General features: G+C 41.6%; 1 protein-coding gene across 6 annotated transcripts in view; it reads right to left on the reverse strand.

Annotated features, from left to right (window-relative positions):
- The window catches only part of ndrg4 (NDRG family member 4), a 68,654-nt gene that overhangs the window by 21,233 nt on the left and 30,369 nt on the right, over window positions 1-17,052 (reverse strand). For 4 of the 6 annotated variants that reach the window (XM_015368053.2, XM_006641181.3, XM_015368054.2 and 1 more), the window contains 2 exons: window positions 8,890-8,995; window positions 189-309 (listed from right to left, as the gene is read on the reverse strand). In XM_015368053.2, coding sequence (XP_015223539.1) covers window positions 189-309; window positions 8,890-8,995 — 227 coding nt within the window. Of the gene's footprint in view, window positions 1-188; window positions 310-8,889; window positions 8,996-11,906; window positions 12,077-17,052 lie in introns of those variants that run through there. The other 2 variants (XM_069181403.1, XM_069181405.1) reach the window with 2 other exon arrangements.

The following is a 17,052-nucleotide window of genomic DNA, read 5'->3' on the forward strand; positions in this document are numbered from 1 at the left end:
AGCAGTTCTAGTGTGAGCACAAGTGATGTGAAAACGGATTTCATGTATGGTATACAGCACGTAGTGTTGAGCTATCACTGGAGCAGAAGGTTGCAAAAGTGTTTTGGGCGAATAAAAAAATCCTCCTGCTTTCTTGGTAAGTGGGACGAGCGGAGATTTCTTTTTAATGAGTTTTAATACAGCCTTACCCCTGGGGGAACTGAGAGGCACCAGTCTGCTGGCCAGGAGCATCCACATGGCACACGACAAAGTGCTTTGTGATCTCCTGCATGTCCTCGAAGTTGAAGAATGTGTTGAAGCACAGCTTGTCTGTGGAGCAAAAACAAATAGTGACATTTTAAAAAAATAGGACAATGGTGGAAAACGTCTTTCCAGTTTTACTGTAGTGTTTGTTGATGTAGCTATAAAGCAATGCACTCTCTGTGACATTAACATCTACACATATGCCACATTTGCTGTTTTCTACATTGTAAAACAATGCAGAAAAAAACACCATTTGGGACACAGGCAAAGAGTGTACCAGTGTAGGCCCCAGTCCAGTGGATTCTGCACAGACAAAGGAGACTTTATTTTCTTTTCCTAGATCTGGAATCATTTTTTACACATCCATTATGGAATCACCAATGGCTAATCCATTCAGCCTTGTGACTACAATCTGTGTACTGCTTGGGGATATTGCGTACCTGTCAGCTCCATTTGACAAACAGCACTTTGAACTCCACAGTGCTAAACAGCAACATTTGTCCTAAATGCAGGGGCAATGGATCTCTCAGTGACAACATTCCAAGTATGCAAGCAAGTCCCAGGGGAAGAGACCCTGGCTGGCCATTACTTTTGCAGCTCTGGTCACAGCGCAATAGTGAGCAGCTGCACTCTGACTGAGCTCTTTCACTTCTTAAGCTATTTGTCCCAGAGCAGTCCATTTCCACACCTAATAAGGATCAAACAAGTGTCTCAAACTAATACAAATCAAAGTTTCAGCTCCCTATATATTCTAATGACAGTCACTGTTGGCACACAATGTAGTAGGCTGTGCTCAGAGTAAAGATATACAGTATCTAGATTTAAATATTCTATATCAGGAAGAATATTATGTTTTATTAAATGCTCTTTAGCCATGGATAAATGACTGTTATATGAGAGTAAAGGACATCAAAATGTATTTTATTTAGTGACATTATTATGACTAATAGCAATTATAATGGCTATATCTAATTGATGCCAAACATCAATTTTAAATAAAGTGAAACAAATTCCTCAATACTGTACAGTTCTTTATTTGTCAGTGTAATGGTGTTTAGTAGAGTGTATAGCGTACATATACTGTACAGAGAGAGAGTCAGCCTGGTGTCTCTCAGGAATGCAGTGCCTGAGACGTGGATTTTCGTCTTTCTGAGTGGAGTAAAATTATACTCAGGAACACAAACATTAGCACAAGCTCAAAGGAAAGAAAATGGGACGTGCATTATGGCATTTCAGCTTTTTGTGATTAGCTTGCCTTTTTCCACTTGTGTTTGGAGAAAAAGGCAGGTTAAGTGCATTGTGACACGATGACCTTCAAAAAGCCTTGTCACAGCTGGGAGCTCAGACTGGACCGGATTCATTAACTTCATGCTGCAAGGGCTCTGGCCTTGATTTACAGACCAATCAATACAGACAGTTCTTCATCATCTGTTACTGACAAGCGAAAGATCAGGTTACTGAAGATGTTGCAGTCCTGAGCTCCCATTCCCCATTCCTTGTGCTTTATCGGCTTGGGTTATGTTCATGAATTTCAGAAGAACAGCGGACCTGGGGTGCACAATCAGCCAACAATTCAATTGGAGGCTTTTAGAAAAGGTCATCGCCCTTGTTGGAGGAAAAATGCAATCTTAAATGCCAGCACAGTGAATAACAGAGATGTGGAGTGGCGACAGAATATAACACTCAATGTTTTAAACCAGAACAGATGTGAAGTTAAGAATAAATATTTTCTATTATTTTAATATTCAACTTCCATGTCCCATTGCGATCATCACTTCAGTCACAGCCCAACTCATAACCATGAAATCCCAATTCTGAAGAGCATATCTTCTAAAACAAATCAGAGTATTTCACATTCTATTAATTATACTTTTCAAAACCAATTTTAAAGGCATACTGCATTAATATAGTGTCCTAAAAATATTGGAATGCACTTGAAAATGTAAAGAAATAGGATATAAATATATTGTAAAATGGATTAACCTATTTTCAGCACTTCTTTTTCAGTCCATATATATCACAGTCTATAAATAAATGGGCTTTAAACTCAGGGGATTTAGACAAATCCATAGTTGTGGAATAGGGAAGCTCAGAGTTTGACTTTAAGCCGCTGGGTTATAAGGGTGAGAGTCTGGCCATGTGGACACAGTGGGCAAGGTGTTCCTTTGCAGAGAACTGGGGGAACGTCTGAGGTCTCCTATTTACAGTATATGCAGGAGGAAGCAAGTGATTGGTAAAACTGGGAGTTTGTCCTCCCAGAATTTTATCTGAATGAATGCATTATTACTATTTCTTTAGGTTGTCATAAATATTTCAGTATTTTCTTCTGGTTATTTTATAATAACACTATATATCAATGAACTTTCTGGAAGCAGTTATTTTTGAACTGTTCTGCTAGGTTTTCAGAATGACAGAGACAGGTTTTCTCCATGAAAGCTGCATTATATATGAAATATTTGCTTGATCAATTCATTCTTTTGGCATGTGTTCTGCCTTCACTCTGGATTTCCTCTCTGAACTAATTATTGATTCCGATAAGCCAATTCAACACGATTCTGAAGGCAAGGGGCTTGATGAGCAGGAGCACTTTGTTGTGGTGCTTCCAGTTTGAACCTCTATCCTACTTGAACGCTTTGATGACACAGACCCTTTCCAACTCTGACAAACATGTCCAGTGGTGAAATAATTAGTCTGAGTAGTTTATGAAGGATAACATGGATGACTTAGCAATAGTGTACAATTTAAAATAATGACATGGTCCACTGAAAGTGCAAACTAAATTATTGGCCTTCAGGCATACAAGTTGTATTATTTCTATTTGTGTACGTGGAACCCAACACCCCGGACATACTGTATCACTCCTCTCCTCTGCCTAACAGACCCAGCAAGGGTTTTCTCAGCTAAGGGAAAGGGTTTAATAAAAATAAATGTATGTAGAACTTTGTAGCATTCTGCTAATTGTACACACGCTTTACCAAAGACAGAATGGTCTGATCCGACAGCCTATAATCTGCTCTCTGCACCCAGGCTTCTCAATCATAGACCCTAGAACATGCAGGCTCTGATGAGACATCACATGAACACGAGTACGAGTGATTGACCCTGAACAGATGGTGAGAGGCTTTAGAGCAAACACGCATATTGGTGGCAGTGTCGAAGGAGATATTTATTGAGGAAATATTAATTCTGGAAAGGAAACATGATTTCGTGAAGATGAAAGTCAAGAACGCTACAGGTACTGTATATGAGATTGTCTTCAAGGATAAGAGAAACAATTCCACCCTCAATCTGAGGATATTCTGCCCATTGTAACCCCTCTCATGCCAGTGCTCACACAATCCCTGTCATAGCTGGAGAGTCCAAACCATCCATTTTAATATAAAAAAACCAAATCTACCTGAATTAACATTAAATATTTAAGGTGCCTAGTGGATGTTGTGCAAGGTAGGAATATGTATTCAATTGTGAACCACAATAATAAAATGTATAATATATTTCTACACAAGTGAGCAAATACATTGGACACAGCAACTGACTCTGTTTCTAAGATTTGTTTTTTTATTATCCTTCTTTCAGCTGAAATCATGCCAAACAAATAGCCGTAAAATATACTGTAGCTAATCTTTCTTTCCTTCTCGGTAATGTAATATTAATTGCGCCCCAGCCACTGCCTTGTCACATTTGCATTTTCATCGACTACAAGCGCCCGGCCCCCTCTGCCCACATGTGCCAGATGTGCTGCACGTCACTGGGCTTCAAAAACCAGGGCAAGACACCCGCCGCGAGTGGAGGAAAAAAGCTGAGTCGCGAAAGTTGCTTCGCTTCGTGCTCCAGATATTCTTCAGGGAGGTAAAACCGTGACCTCCTCTATCTTCCCCACTAACAGCAGCGTAAGCTCATGCTCTGCTCCCAGCACAATTTTCTGTCCTACTTCGAGCACCGGATACGTAAATTAAGCAGAAAGCCTACAGTATATTTAGAAATAGCTTCGCTTATTTTCAACATATTAAAGCAAAGCATCCCCCCTCCTCCCTTAGGAAAACAAATTGCTGCTCATCCCACTCATCACGACCCCCCCTCCCAAATGTCCCTGACTTTCTCCTCTTTCTGTAATCTCTGCAAATAGGCCACCGGGCTGCTCTTCCTGCCCTGCGGCCCTCCGCCTCCGCTAAGCCAACTGCTCTAGCGGTGCCGCTCTCTGAATGTTAATAGAAGCTGCCGCAGCAACGCCGAACTGCGACAGACCTGGTGGTGCGCTGAGCGACTCCTCCCTCCCTGCATGACAGGAATGTTTTTTTGACCTACATTTTTTTTTTATCACACGTAAGCGCATGATTGGGAACGGGCGAATAAACTGGACCGATGAACCCTCCTACAGCTCAGCATTTTCTGTGGGACTAGTCAATCCTATAAACGTGTCTGGAAATCAGGGGGTGAAGAACTGCTTCTCCTCCATGTTTCTCATTTCGTGAACAGCAATCACTTCATTCGGACTGAAAAAAGCGAAAAGCAAGACATTCTGCCGGCGCATTTAAAAGAATAGTTTTTGTGTGAGTGGGTTTTGAGTTGCTCCACATACAGTACGAACCCCACTTTAGACACAATTCAAATAAATATGAGAAAACAAGAAAAACGTCTGGAATGCCTACAGTACCTACGTTTAAAGTATGCAATTACAGTCTGTCAAAGTGGGGTTTCACGGCAAACTAAAAACTGAGCAAATCTTTGAGCAAATGTTACATACTTTTAAATAATAAATTATGATGATAAATAGCCATCAGTTTCCACTGATAAAAGGTGGCTTCCTTTATGCCCATTATACTAGTACATACCAGGTTGTAAACCTTCCACAAAATAGTCTGTGTTCCTCAGAGTGAAATGCACAATGATGTAAAACAGTTCAATCCATCCATTTTGTCACCACTATACCCCCAATTCAGGGTCGCAGCGGAGCCAGAGCAACAGGCGCAAGGCAGGGCACCCCACGGACAAGATGCCAGTCCATCGCAGGGCATCGCTACAGCAGCAGGCACAGACTCTCACACACTCGAAACGGAGGACAGCTCACCACCAGTATGTCTTTGGAGTCTGAATCACCCGGAGGAAACCTCAGAAAGCAACAGGAGGACGGCAGGATACAAGATGGGACACCAGTCCATCACTGGGCACACGCCCTCACACCAGGGGCAATCTTCCCAGAAGCCAGTTGACCTACCAGTATGTCTTTGGAAACTGGAGCACCCAGAGGAAACCTATTACAAACCTAGCGAGAACATGCAAACTCCACACGGACAGCACTCCAAGTCCAGGACCGAACCCAGGGCCCCAGAGCTGCGAGACAGCCATACCAACCACTGCGTCACTGTGCCACCCTAAACCCAGATAAGATTTAGTTAAAATAATTGTAAAATTCTTCTGACATGCTCGTGTGTTATATTTATAGAGCATCCTCCCTCCAGTAGTTAGCTCTATAAGGCTGACTCACTACCACACGCGTGTCCTACTTATCGTAAAGTAGATCCTTTGTGCATCACATCAGTCATCATACAGTAGATGAAGAGATGAAAAGTCACTTAATATCTCGTCCTGAAAATAAGCAAGAGCAAGCAGCTATACTCTTGTTTTTGCATATCACATATCGCAGGGACCAAGTGGTAGCATTGCCACATTTTTAATTTTTCCTATCATATGCTGAAGCCATTTTGTTGGTGATAATGCAATTGAGAAAGAACATAAGAGGAACTCAAAAACCTCTTTACGGTGTTTAAGAATTCATATTACAAAATAAAAAACTCCTGCTTAAATGGCCCTTTTGTGAACGGATACCCCTTGCAATGCCATTGCACAGTGTGTGATGCTGCAGGCTCAACTGTGATAAAATTAGACACTAAATCAGATCTGCGCACTCTGTATCTTCCTCTTCTACAGTACACACTGGGATCCACTTGAAACACAACACTTTATACCAGAAAAATGAAGGACATTCAGAGAGATTTACAGTATCACTTTTTGGAGAAGTAGATTGCTCTCAGATAACACAAAAACTGAAAACAGGCTTCATTACATGGTGGTTGCAGGAACCTGATTTTCAAGCGCCAGATTGATGACATTGTACTGGAGGAAGCAGCACATGAAAACAAGGGTCAGGGAGTTCATAAAGGCTCATCATTTTTGTCAGCTAGGGAATCACAGAACCCATAATAAGGTACCGTGGATATATTGTAAAAATTGTTAAAAGCTTTAGATAGAGCTTGCTTGGAATACTGTATTCGTCTGTGGTCACCAGGCTATATGAGAGACATCACTGCTCTTGTGGCAGTACAAAGCAGAGCTGCCTGAAAGGACTGCCACACTCAGACAAGCTAAGGGAACTGAATCTTTTAGTCTGGAACAGAACAAGTCTGGTTTCACAAACCAACATAGAAAAAAAATAGAGAAGAGCTACTGCTGTAGACACATCTCGGATCTAGCTTTGGGCAAAAATGAAAATTAAACTCAGAAGATTGTGAAGAAGTGAAATGTTTTCATCAAACTCTGTCATGTACAAGAGGTGTGTTTCTGAGGCCTGTTCCATTTCATTATCACATTGGCATATTAAACAAGGAAGGATCTCCTTGCAGTCCGGTTCAGCACGCAGAGCTTCTGATAAAGAAACAGTGTGACCCTTCCTCAAAAACACATACAGACTCAAACACATAGTACCCCGACAGTCAAAGTGGAGAGAAATATGTCCATAAAATGTTAGCTAAAAAGCTATTCACTGAGCAATAAAGAGAGCTGAAAGAGCAAATACTGAGGACAGTGTGCTTATGTTGTTCGTGTATTCATATAGTCCCCATTGGCTGTGCCTTATTCCAATTTTTCAACACAATAATGATATGATGATGGCAGATGTTCGATAGAGACACTGCCCATTTAGTGATTCCATTTCATATTGTTTTATTTTAAATGTGATCTTCAGATATTTTAGAATATTTTTATGAGTTATGAGTGAATACTAAAAAAAAATCGAAGAGTCTCACCCGTCCATCAACAGAAATGTAATTTAAATGCATAATTCCAATCAGCTTTTGAACAAATCACTCACACTGTTCAGCTGTTCACATAATCTGACAGTTGGCAAGAGTATTGAACAGCTGATCAGTGTTACACATTGACTGTGCACAGACGTTAAGGACTGATTTTCATCTCTGCAAACAAACAAATAATAATAAAGGTTTTTCTGTATAAGGGAAATTTTAAAATCCCACCCTGTTTCAAAACATCCCGGTCAACACTTGGTTTAAGGACAGCTGTCCTGGACATGCACCAAAGCAGCACAAGGGTTAACTATAAACTAGAGTATTTCCGGTCACCAGTAAAAATGCTCTTGGCTGAATGAGAAGTAATTAACATAATGAAAGCTCCACTAGGGCACCCAGTGATAGACAGGAGCTCAGCCAATGGTAAACTCTAGCATGTGCATCTTGAGGTTTATGCAGTTTGCAATTGTAAATCAAAGATTTAGTTTTGTTTTAGTTTGCAGAAATGGGTTTGCTTCTATATATGAAGAACTATTTTAACGGTGTCGTTGTTGTGACCTAAAGGCTCCTCTCCTGTTCTCATAATGTTTGCTGCAAAGATTATATTCAGCTGGGCTACGGCAGTGTTGCAGCCCCATGAACTGTCTGTGCACATTGCTGCCCAGGAGTGTGTAGCAGCTGCCATCTGAGCTACTGTATAGTTTGCCCTGATAGGTTCTACATCACACTTTCAGGTTTCTGAATTTCCCAGTTTAATTCAGAAAGTAGCTATGCCTTGCTCTGGTTGCAAATATTTCTTGGACATTTTCCTGGATTCCTTTGTGCTAATATCTAGCTACACTTATACCCTTTTTGTCCAGTATTCCATTGTACGTTATTTCTGCACAAAGTGCCAGTGCTGCACCCAACTTGATTGACACTAAAGGCTAAATTAAATTCAGTGTGACTTCTCTCATCATTATTCATCAGCACCATCTAGTATCACACTTTTCTAGTTGCTAGCATACAGTAACTGCACCATAATGCATTCAATGAAAATTGCACTGACACTGAAAAAGTGAAAAGATGAGATCATGACAGAAGTTCTATGTGGACATTGTACTGTAGCTCCAGTTATGCTCATGTTCCAGAATCAGATTGAATAATTGCATTACTATTAAGTTCCCAATTTTTGCCCCATTAACTGTGAGGGTCTCTCAAAACATTCCACTTCAGATGCATTATCAAAGAAAGGAAAAATGGGGCATTTAATTTTTGTCATAAGGCAAATATAGTACAGTATAGAAGTATTATATAGAAAGTGGTTGCTACAGTACTTTAGGTTTACATGAGTCATTTCTTTAAAGAAAGATTAGACTCCGAAGGCCAGTCTGACTTATCAAGGCGCTTTGCTGTGTAAGTAAGTTTTCAAGATCGCGCCAAAGAGTGTTCAAACCCACATTTGCAAGGTAAAGTAGGACTGGTAACCCTGGTAGGCTGGGCTCTCAGAAGTGGTATGGATGGCAAGTTTAAATGCCAGGTACAGCTGCACTCACTGCGGTGAAATATACACTTGAGTATTATGACACATGCACGGCGTTGCGAAATTCCCCCATTTTTCAATGCAGAAATATGAATGACTTACGGTTGAGGCCAACATCATGGTAGGTGAGAATAGTAGGACGGTTGCCCTTCGGTGCCCCTCTGATCACCACGTGGAGCATCCCATAGGGGGTCTCAATGTCATGTTCCTGAAACAAGCAAAACAGACATCATGAAGGAGTGATACAGACTGAACCGCTGTTAGTATTCATTAAAACTAATAGCAGCTCATTAAGAGGCACTGCTCTGAAGATTTTAACGGGATATAAATGTACCCAGGGGCTTAGGATCTCAAGTACAGAACATGTAAAACACTGACTAGAAACATGTTTTTCAGAATCCTTCATTAGGCTTCTGGCCTCTGTTCAGCTGCTGAGCTCAACACCCTTCAACTCAAGAAACACTTCAAGGGAAAACTAAGTGAAAATAAACTTCCAGTGTTTAATCAACTGCCCACTGGAATACTGGAAATTTCCAATAGTTGATCCACTATGATACAATCTAAACAGAAGGCCCTGTGGCTCTCCAGGGCCAAGAGTGAGAAGCACTGACACACACAGTACAGTACTCAGCATGCATGCAGGTCCTTGTACTGTTTGACACAAGTAGGACTTTATTCATGTGGTTGATTCACACTGAATTCAGAACAGTCTTCACCAAGGGTTTTCTTGGTCATTATTTCAACGTTGTCTGTATTTTAGAGAGATATTGAGTTTAAGATAATACTATCCCCAAGAAAGTCTGCAAGATAAAAAGAAGCTATGGCATTCATTCATTCCATTCTGGATTTTCCTTCTAAGATAGTTTGTAATGCAGAAGGAACCTTTCCCTTTGCCCATAGATAAAAAGTGAAATATGCACTCTTTAATAGGATCGTGCTTCTTATAGAGATGGTTTAGCCAACCACAAAAGCTTAGCAGTCCTTGGTCAGAAGTGATGGAAATTAAATGTGATGAAAATCTATGGCTGATGCATCACATGCACCGACAGTGGCAACAGAAATGCACCCTGTCAGGGAAGGACGTCCCATTTACAGAGCTGTCCAAGATTGCAGATTTCTGCTCATTTCAGTAGTGTAATAACCTGCTTCACTGTTTTCACTCATTCAGCAGAACTTAAAAAACCGGACAGTGCTGAATACAACCATAACCAACTCATATTCATCTCATGCAAAGAAGGGGAATTTTATTGTGATATAGGTGGACATTTTTTATTAGCTAAACGTTTATGGAGTTACTGTTGTGGTGACCATGCTGCGGTCATTCTTCGGGAGCAAACCTTCTCTTCTGGTGAATTCTTTTAGTGTTGAATCTGGTACATCAAAAAAGGTCAAAGCCCTCTTTGTACTGTTTTAACACTGGGAATCAAAACGGTGCCTCTTTGTCAGCTCTTGCATAGCTGGAGAACTGTCAGCTCTTGGTACTCCAAAAGTATTGATTTTTTCACACTACAACTCCTATGAAATGTATCCCATTAAGGACACTGCTAACAGGAAGACAGACAAGGAGCAATTATTGGAAAAGAAAGGGGGAGGGGTTTGCGCCACAAATCATACAAAGCCAACTGCAGCTTTTAGAAATGGCGTTCATTTTTATTAAGATATTTTGAACCATGAATTGCTGTCTACGAAAATATACTGTAGGACTTTCCAATAAATTTGTGAGCTAAATTGCCCGATCCTGAGGGACACCTGCAAGTAATAAAAATTCACCAGAAATGCCAAAAACAGGCATAAAAATACACGCATGAAGAAACAGTGTGATATTTCCTTTGTTCGTTATAGTGCTAATAAGTCTTAAACACACAGAGAGGCAGTATTATGCTTCAGAAGGCTTTTGGATGAATCTGTTCTGGAGTGCATCAGTATATACTGTAATACAGTGCTTTTAAAAGGATTTAAGTTACAATGTACTACAATGGCATTTGTGTTTCAGTTTGAAGTGCACTTTCAACACTGGGTAATTAATGTCATTAATCTGACCAAAAGACTCCAGAACCGCATATCCTTGGTTAAATTTTTTTTTGTCCTGTACATCTTTTAGGACAACATCCTTAAATCTTTCAAATTGTCTGACAATCTTTAAATTCTTCAGTTTAGGTCAGGTTACATCTCAAGTTTTATTACCACACATATTTAAAATGAAATTACTGCAAATCAGAATATAAGCTAGTAGAATAGAGTGCCTTTCACAATAAAGATCTTTAAATATCCTTTATAAAAAGGACAAAAAGACTTATGCTACTCATAATACCCAACACATTATTAGTATTTGGTTGTATAATTGGAAGACTAAAACAAGGCAATAATAAACTGTCATGTCTTATGTATAACAGAAAAAAAATAAAAACCTTTGCTTGACCTTGTTGCCCTTACACACTAAAAAACACAGACTGCGTCTAACAAATGCTTTTGCGACACTTATTCCTCAAAAGGCAGATTCAGAAAGCAGCAATGCTGTAATTTCATTCCTAATGATCTCTAAAGAAGACAATGATGGCATGAAACTGAAGCTGAGCAGATCTGCTCCTCCTCAAGGTCACTGTGCCAGGTGGCTGTGTGCTCTGACCTCCAGCAGATGAAGATGGTGCTCCCTGCCTACCAGCCCTATTGCACTCGCACACGGAGAACGCAGATATCCGGCGTGATTTTTTTTTCTCCCAGCGTGGAGTCGCGGCTCTCCAGTGGAGGAGCCCTGCTGTGTGCAATCCTAGCCATGCCAGCGTTGTGCACGTGCACAGAGGGACCTGCCCAGCCCTGGCCTCGGCAGTCCTGCACTGGAGCTACCTGATCAGACTGAAGAGCCGATATACATCCTGGAACAAGGACAGGCTCTCTCACATAATAAAATAATAAAAGTGATCATTGCATGAAAACAGGAAGATCATTGAAGCAGGTGAATAGAGAGAGATGCACTACCAACAGCATTCATCCTTGCTTTCCTAGGAGCAGATAACAGATGAGGTGTAGCCAGCCCATACCTGACCCCATCCTTTTTATTCCCTCATGGACAGCCATGCACACGAGACGAACAAGCCTGGCTCGACCCCTGAGCCACTCACCCCATCCCAGCACTCAGGCATCTTGACACCACTTTGCTCTCTGACGGCAGGAGGATGAAAAGCAGGCCAGTCCTCGCTGATGAGAGGAACAGCTCCGGGCTTCGCTGGATGCCTTTTGTCTCCTAGCTCTCAAAGCCGTAGCTCCGCAGTGCTGCTCCCCTCCCCTCTACCCACTCGGCTTTATAAACCTCCCCTCCTGCCTAGGGGAGCTGTGGGGGGTGCAGACGCCTCCGATTGGCTGGACGGAACTGTGTCTTGCACATTGATTGGACTCTTCTGAGGCTCCCACCCTCCCCAGCCCTCCCCTCTGTCTTCCCTGCCCTGTTGTTTCCAATACAGGACACGCGGAGGGTCTGTTTGGAGTGATGTGCCAGGAATGCATGATCACAAGATGACCTACTCACCTCCAGGTCACTGCAATTCTGATTTTGGGGTCAATCAAAAGGTGCCAGTAGCACACACAGCTGCTGAGAATACTATTCTGGAATGTGGCACGCTGCATTTAAGACTGGCTGCAAGTCTGCCAGTTAAATTCACTTTTTACCCTTGTTTCAACATCTTTGTTTACAATCTGAGGAACTGCCTAATAGATTATACACTTACACTTCTTTTCAATGTGGGTGATAGGCATTTGTTGTCACAAGTTGCAATCCACAGTTATTCCACCTTAATTGCAGCTATAATAAAAATTGACCAACAGCTCTCAAGTTAACACACAAACAATTCAAGATTTATGTCTAAAACCTGTTTTACCTTTTTGTCTTAAGGCTTGCACAGAAAGATTAACACATAATCCTTACACAGAACTTCCATGTATATATAATCTAAGTGTTATTTTCACAGCAGCGACCTGGACATCTTTATCCTTTGTAATGTGGTTTTCTGACAGTTTCCTGTCCTCTCTCATGATCTTCTTCTACCCAAAACAGAACAGGCTTTGAGCAGAGGTCATCACACTGGAGATCCGAGGAACCCGCTCACGCCAAAGAACAGGAGGCCGATATCACAAACAATAAAAGAGAAAAACCAGAAATATTCAATAAAAATTCAGTAGAGAGGAAAACAGCCTTTTCACTGTGCTTCTGTTTTATATTTATCCATCTATATATTTTCCAATCCCTTCATTGAATCTGGGGTCAAGGAGGGGCCAGACCCCATCTCTGTAAGCAACGGGAGGAGGGCAGGATGCCTCATGGGCAGGACACCAGCCCATTATAAGGCGCACACGGACTCACGCATGCTCACACCAGAGCCAATTTTCCCAGAAGACAATCAACCTACCGGTATGTCTTCACCCAGAGGAAATCTATTACGAACATTCAAACTCCACAAAGGGAGCACCCCAGGTCTGGAATTGAACCAGGGCACCGGCGCTACTGGGGGACCTTGGTTGTCCAATTTTATTGTTATTTATCTCCTTTTCCTGCGAGTGTATACATGAGCTCTTTGTGAACTAGGGGGCCATGTCTGGACTTTATCTCTTGGTGCAGCGCACTGCTCTGAGCAGCACCAGTGCGACATGTTCCTCTGTTCCTCTCTCTCTCTGTGCAGTGCGAGATGAATGCTACAGAATTTACATTCAAGGCAAAAAAAAAAGAAGGGGGAATATTATTTTACAGATGAATTGCCCAACATGACTTTTGCTTTTTGCAGCAGAAGAATGTTAGCTGTCGAGAGCACTTGATTAAATGCAAATGCCTTGTTTGGTATTTCCATATTAATAACTGCAATCAGAGCACTGTGCACCCTGACCGTCTGCAGAGGATTAGCAGATGGAAATTACTCTGTTCCTCTCTGTGCAAGGCAGACTGTGTCTCCAGAATGGCTTTACAATACCCTTCTAAAAAAATACTGTACGTCACTCTCTCTTACAATTTTTCTCTGTGCTTATAAGCTATTGGAAATTTTACACATGCCTTGGACTCCTTGTCCAGTATCAGTACAGTAATAAAACAAATTGTTGTGATATACAACAGAGACAAATGAAACCACTGTCTGTCCTAACTCACGTTTCAATATCTTTGAGACACCAGTACCAAAGCTATACACCCATACTCATTTAAGTGTAAATCAAAACAGTCCGAGGTTCCCAAGCATCCTTAACAACCACTGTTGCTTCCTTTAGAAATGAGTCCATAGTTAGTACAGTTTGCTATGCTAGAATTTCCATGTATACTATCTTGTTTTAGTGATTTAAAATGAATGAGAGGATGTCACGAATTAAAAAGCAAAAGCAATCTAAATCTATATCTAAAGCAATCTAAAAAATCTTCAACATTATATGTGTTTGCCTCATATTTGCAAGAGACCCTCCCAATCAAATCTTGGTAGAACAGCGACAAACTTAGCTGTGTGTTGGTACCCTGCAAGTCTGCAGTAGTAAAATTTAAGAATGTGAGATGCAATGTTTCATTACTTCTGCAGACACTGGAAATGTTATCAGCAAATTCTCTAACGATACCACATAGCAGCATCAGTCACTAGAAACTTTGGTGAAGGGGATCAACAGCTGAAGTCTTTTGAAATGTGACAAAAGAGGATCTGCACATGTTCAAAAGTCAAACTTTCTGTTACTATTGGCATCATATCAGTTCACGCTTCCAATTTTAATTGTTCAGATATGTACAGTACCGCTGCAAAAACTGCTCTTTTTTAAGTTTTGATGTTGAAGGCTTAAATTCAGAAATTAATGGAGACATTACTCTGACTTTGGTTATCATGCTCGAAGGCTGTAACTATCAGTGGTGTACTAGGCCCCCCAGTACCTAGATCTAACAACCCCAATAAACAGGAAGTTATTGTCCCTCTTGAACATCTTCACCCAGCTGTAAAATCTGGGAAAGGCTATTCTAATGCCAGCAGCCATGTCACCCTGTAAGAAGGTACCTTCCTGATATAACTACAATAACAGCTCTCCATTTAATACAACTCACAAATCAGCCATATCACCCTGCAGCTCAAAACTGGCAACCACTGAAGCTCAGCAGGTGTGAGCCTGGTCAGTCCCTGGATGGGAGACTCCTGGGAAGCTAAGATTGCTACTGGAAGAGGTGTTAGTGGGGCCGGCAGGGGGGGCTCACCCTGCGGTCTGTATGGGCTCTAATGTCCTAGTATAGTGATGGGGACACTATATTGTATAAAGGCGCCGTCCTTCTGAGACATTGAACCAAGGTCCTATTTTCTCAGGCTATTGTTATATATATCATTAAGCTGTTAATTAATACGGAATGGTTAATCAGCCCAGTTGTATTAAAATTGAAGATGGGTTAAAGACTTGATCAGGCCATTCAGCCTGTTGCTTTTTTTATTTTCCTACTGTGGACATTGGGGTATACAGTTATAATGAAATAATTACAGTTATAAAGCATAATAATTGGGGAAAACAGTTAAGAAACAAAATGACCCATCTGGCTAATCAAGACGAAATTGGCATCTTCACAGATGTATTAGGGAAATCAGCTGCTACACGTGGTGACAGCGGTGCTGAGTCCAGGTGTCTGGAGAGAGGAAAGAAAGATAGAAAGGCACAGAAAAGCTTTGGAGGCTTATGTGTCTCTGTGAGAGGGTACGACCAGCACTCAGCAGACAACGCTAAGAGTGTTTGTTTAAGATGTGAGGAGGACAGTGCATTAAACTAGGGTTAATAAAGAAAAAAACGTACAATCTGGAGACTAATTGTCAATACAAGGCAAGCTTACCAAGCGCTCAGTGTAGAGAAGGTGCACAGTAATACAGTACATTATTAGACGATAACATCATAACCAGCCTGCTACCTGGAAGAGAGACAGCTAGGATATCACACCACACAAGGAGAAATTCTGTTGCCACTTCAAGCCTAGATTAGACAGAACCCTGTGTCTCAGTAAGCCATGCCAAAACCCACGAAACCGTCTGCCAGTTTCACTGAGGATGCAGCTTTCGTTCAATCTCCGAAACTCATCGCGGTACTGTGTGTTGCAGTTCATCTGCTGTGTCATCAAATTGCCGCAAACTGCACTTCAATCATTGTATTTTTCTTTTTCTTTTAACTCAAAGGCATTATCTATTAGATTCGGAACAGTGGAAACAGTAGTGTGGTGGATTTAATTGTATTCAAGGGGCAATAGAGTTCTCCCTGATGAGTTTAATCACTGATGGGCTGGAAGTGAGCTGCCCAGCTGATGCAGTGATAAAGGCAGTCTTCCCATTTCCCTTGTCTTATCGGTGCTTGCAGCTTTCAGGCAAGGAGAACGGGAGCATGGCTTTTCTCGGTAGTGTCCGCACACCGGACAGCAGCTGCACCAAGGTCTCAAACCGACTCGCGCTTTGTCCTTTCTTTGCCACAGGACACAGGCAGGCAGAGCCCACAGGATTGTGTCCCACTCCAGAGGGAAAGCCCCTCCCTTATTTTTCAAAAGCGATTGCAAATTCTTGAAATGAAAAATCTAGCAAGAGCTGCCACACAGATAGAGACAAAGACAAGGTGGTTGTTTTTTTTTTTCCATTTGAACTTTGTTGAATTCTTAGCTGATTGTAAGTTGGAAAGCGAAAAAGTAGAAGACATTTCACTCTGGAGATGAAATCCAGCAGCGATTGTTTTAATCATGTTTAAAAACATTTTGGAAACTGAGGGTTAGGGTTAGTTTCGATTGATGAAAAGTAAAGATTTTTTACAGTGCAAAATATGCTCTAACATCTGTCATGTACAGTACTTTAAATCTCTTCCTGTTCCAGTTTGTCTCCCCAGTCCAGCATCTGGTTATTCCTGCCGGATTTTGTACAGCATGGGTCTCTCCGTTCAGCTCCAGACCATATTGCTTCCTGTCCTACTTCTCTACTCCAATCCTAGTCCCAGCCATTCCTCCAGCCTCCTGCACTGCCCTGTAGCCACCTCTGCTGACAGGGCTTCATCACCCTCCACTATATGTGCTGTACATAAACAAGCAGAAGGACACAAGAAAGGGTACAAACGAGCAGATGCTATTCAGCCCATCTTGTTCAAGTGGCTGCTAGTAAGGGATTGATATGTGGATCTTGCACATTACTTGAGCAAACCCAGGAAACTGTGGCCCTGCAGACTGTACAATGCTTTTGGAAAGCTGTGATTCCTGACTTCAACACTAAACACATTCCTTCTTGTGATCCTAAAGCACAGTCCCCTGTGCCC

This window comes from Lepisosteus oculatus, chromosome 20, assembly GCF_040954835.1.
Source record: "Lepisosteus oculatus isolate fLepOcu1 chromosome 20, fLepOcu1.hap2, whole genome shotgun sequence".
Taxonomy (NCBI): Eukaryota; Metazoa; Chordata; class Actinopteri; order Semionotiformes; family Lepisosteidae; genus Lepisosteus; species Lepisosteus oculatus.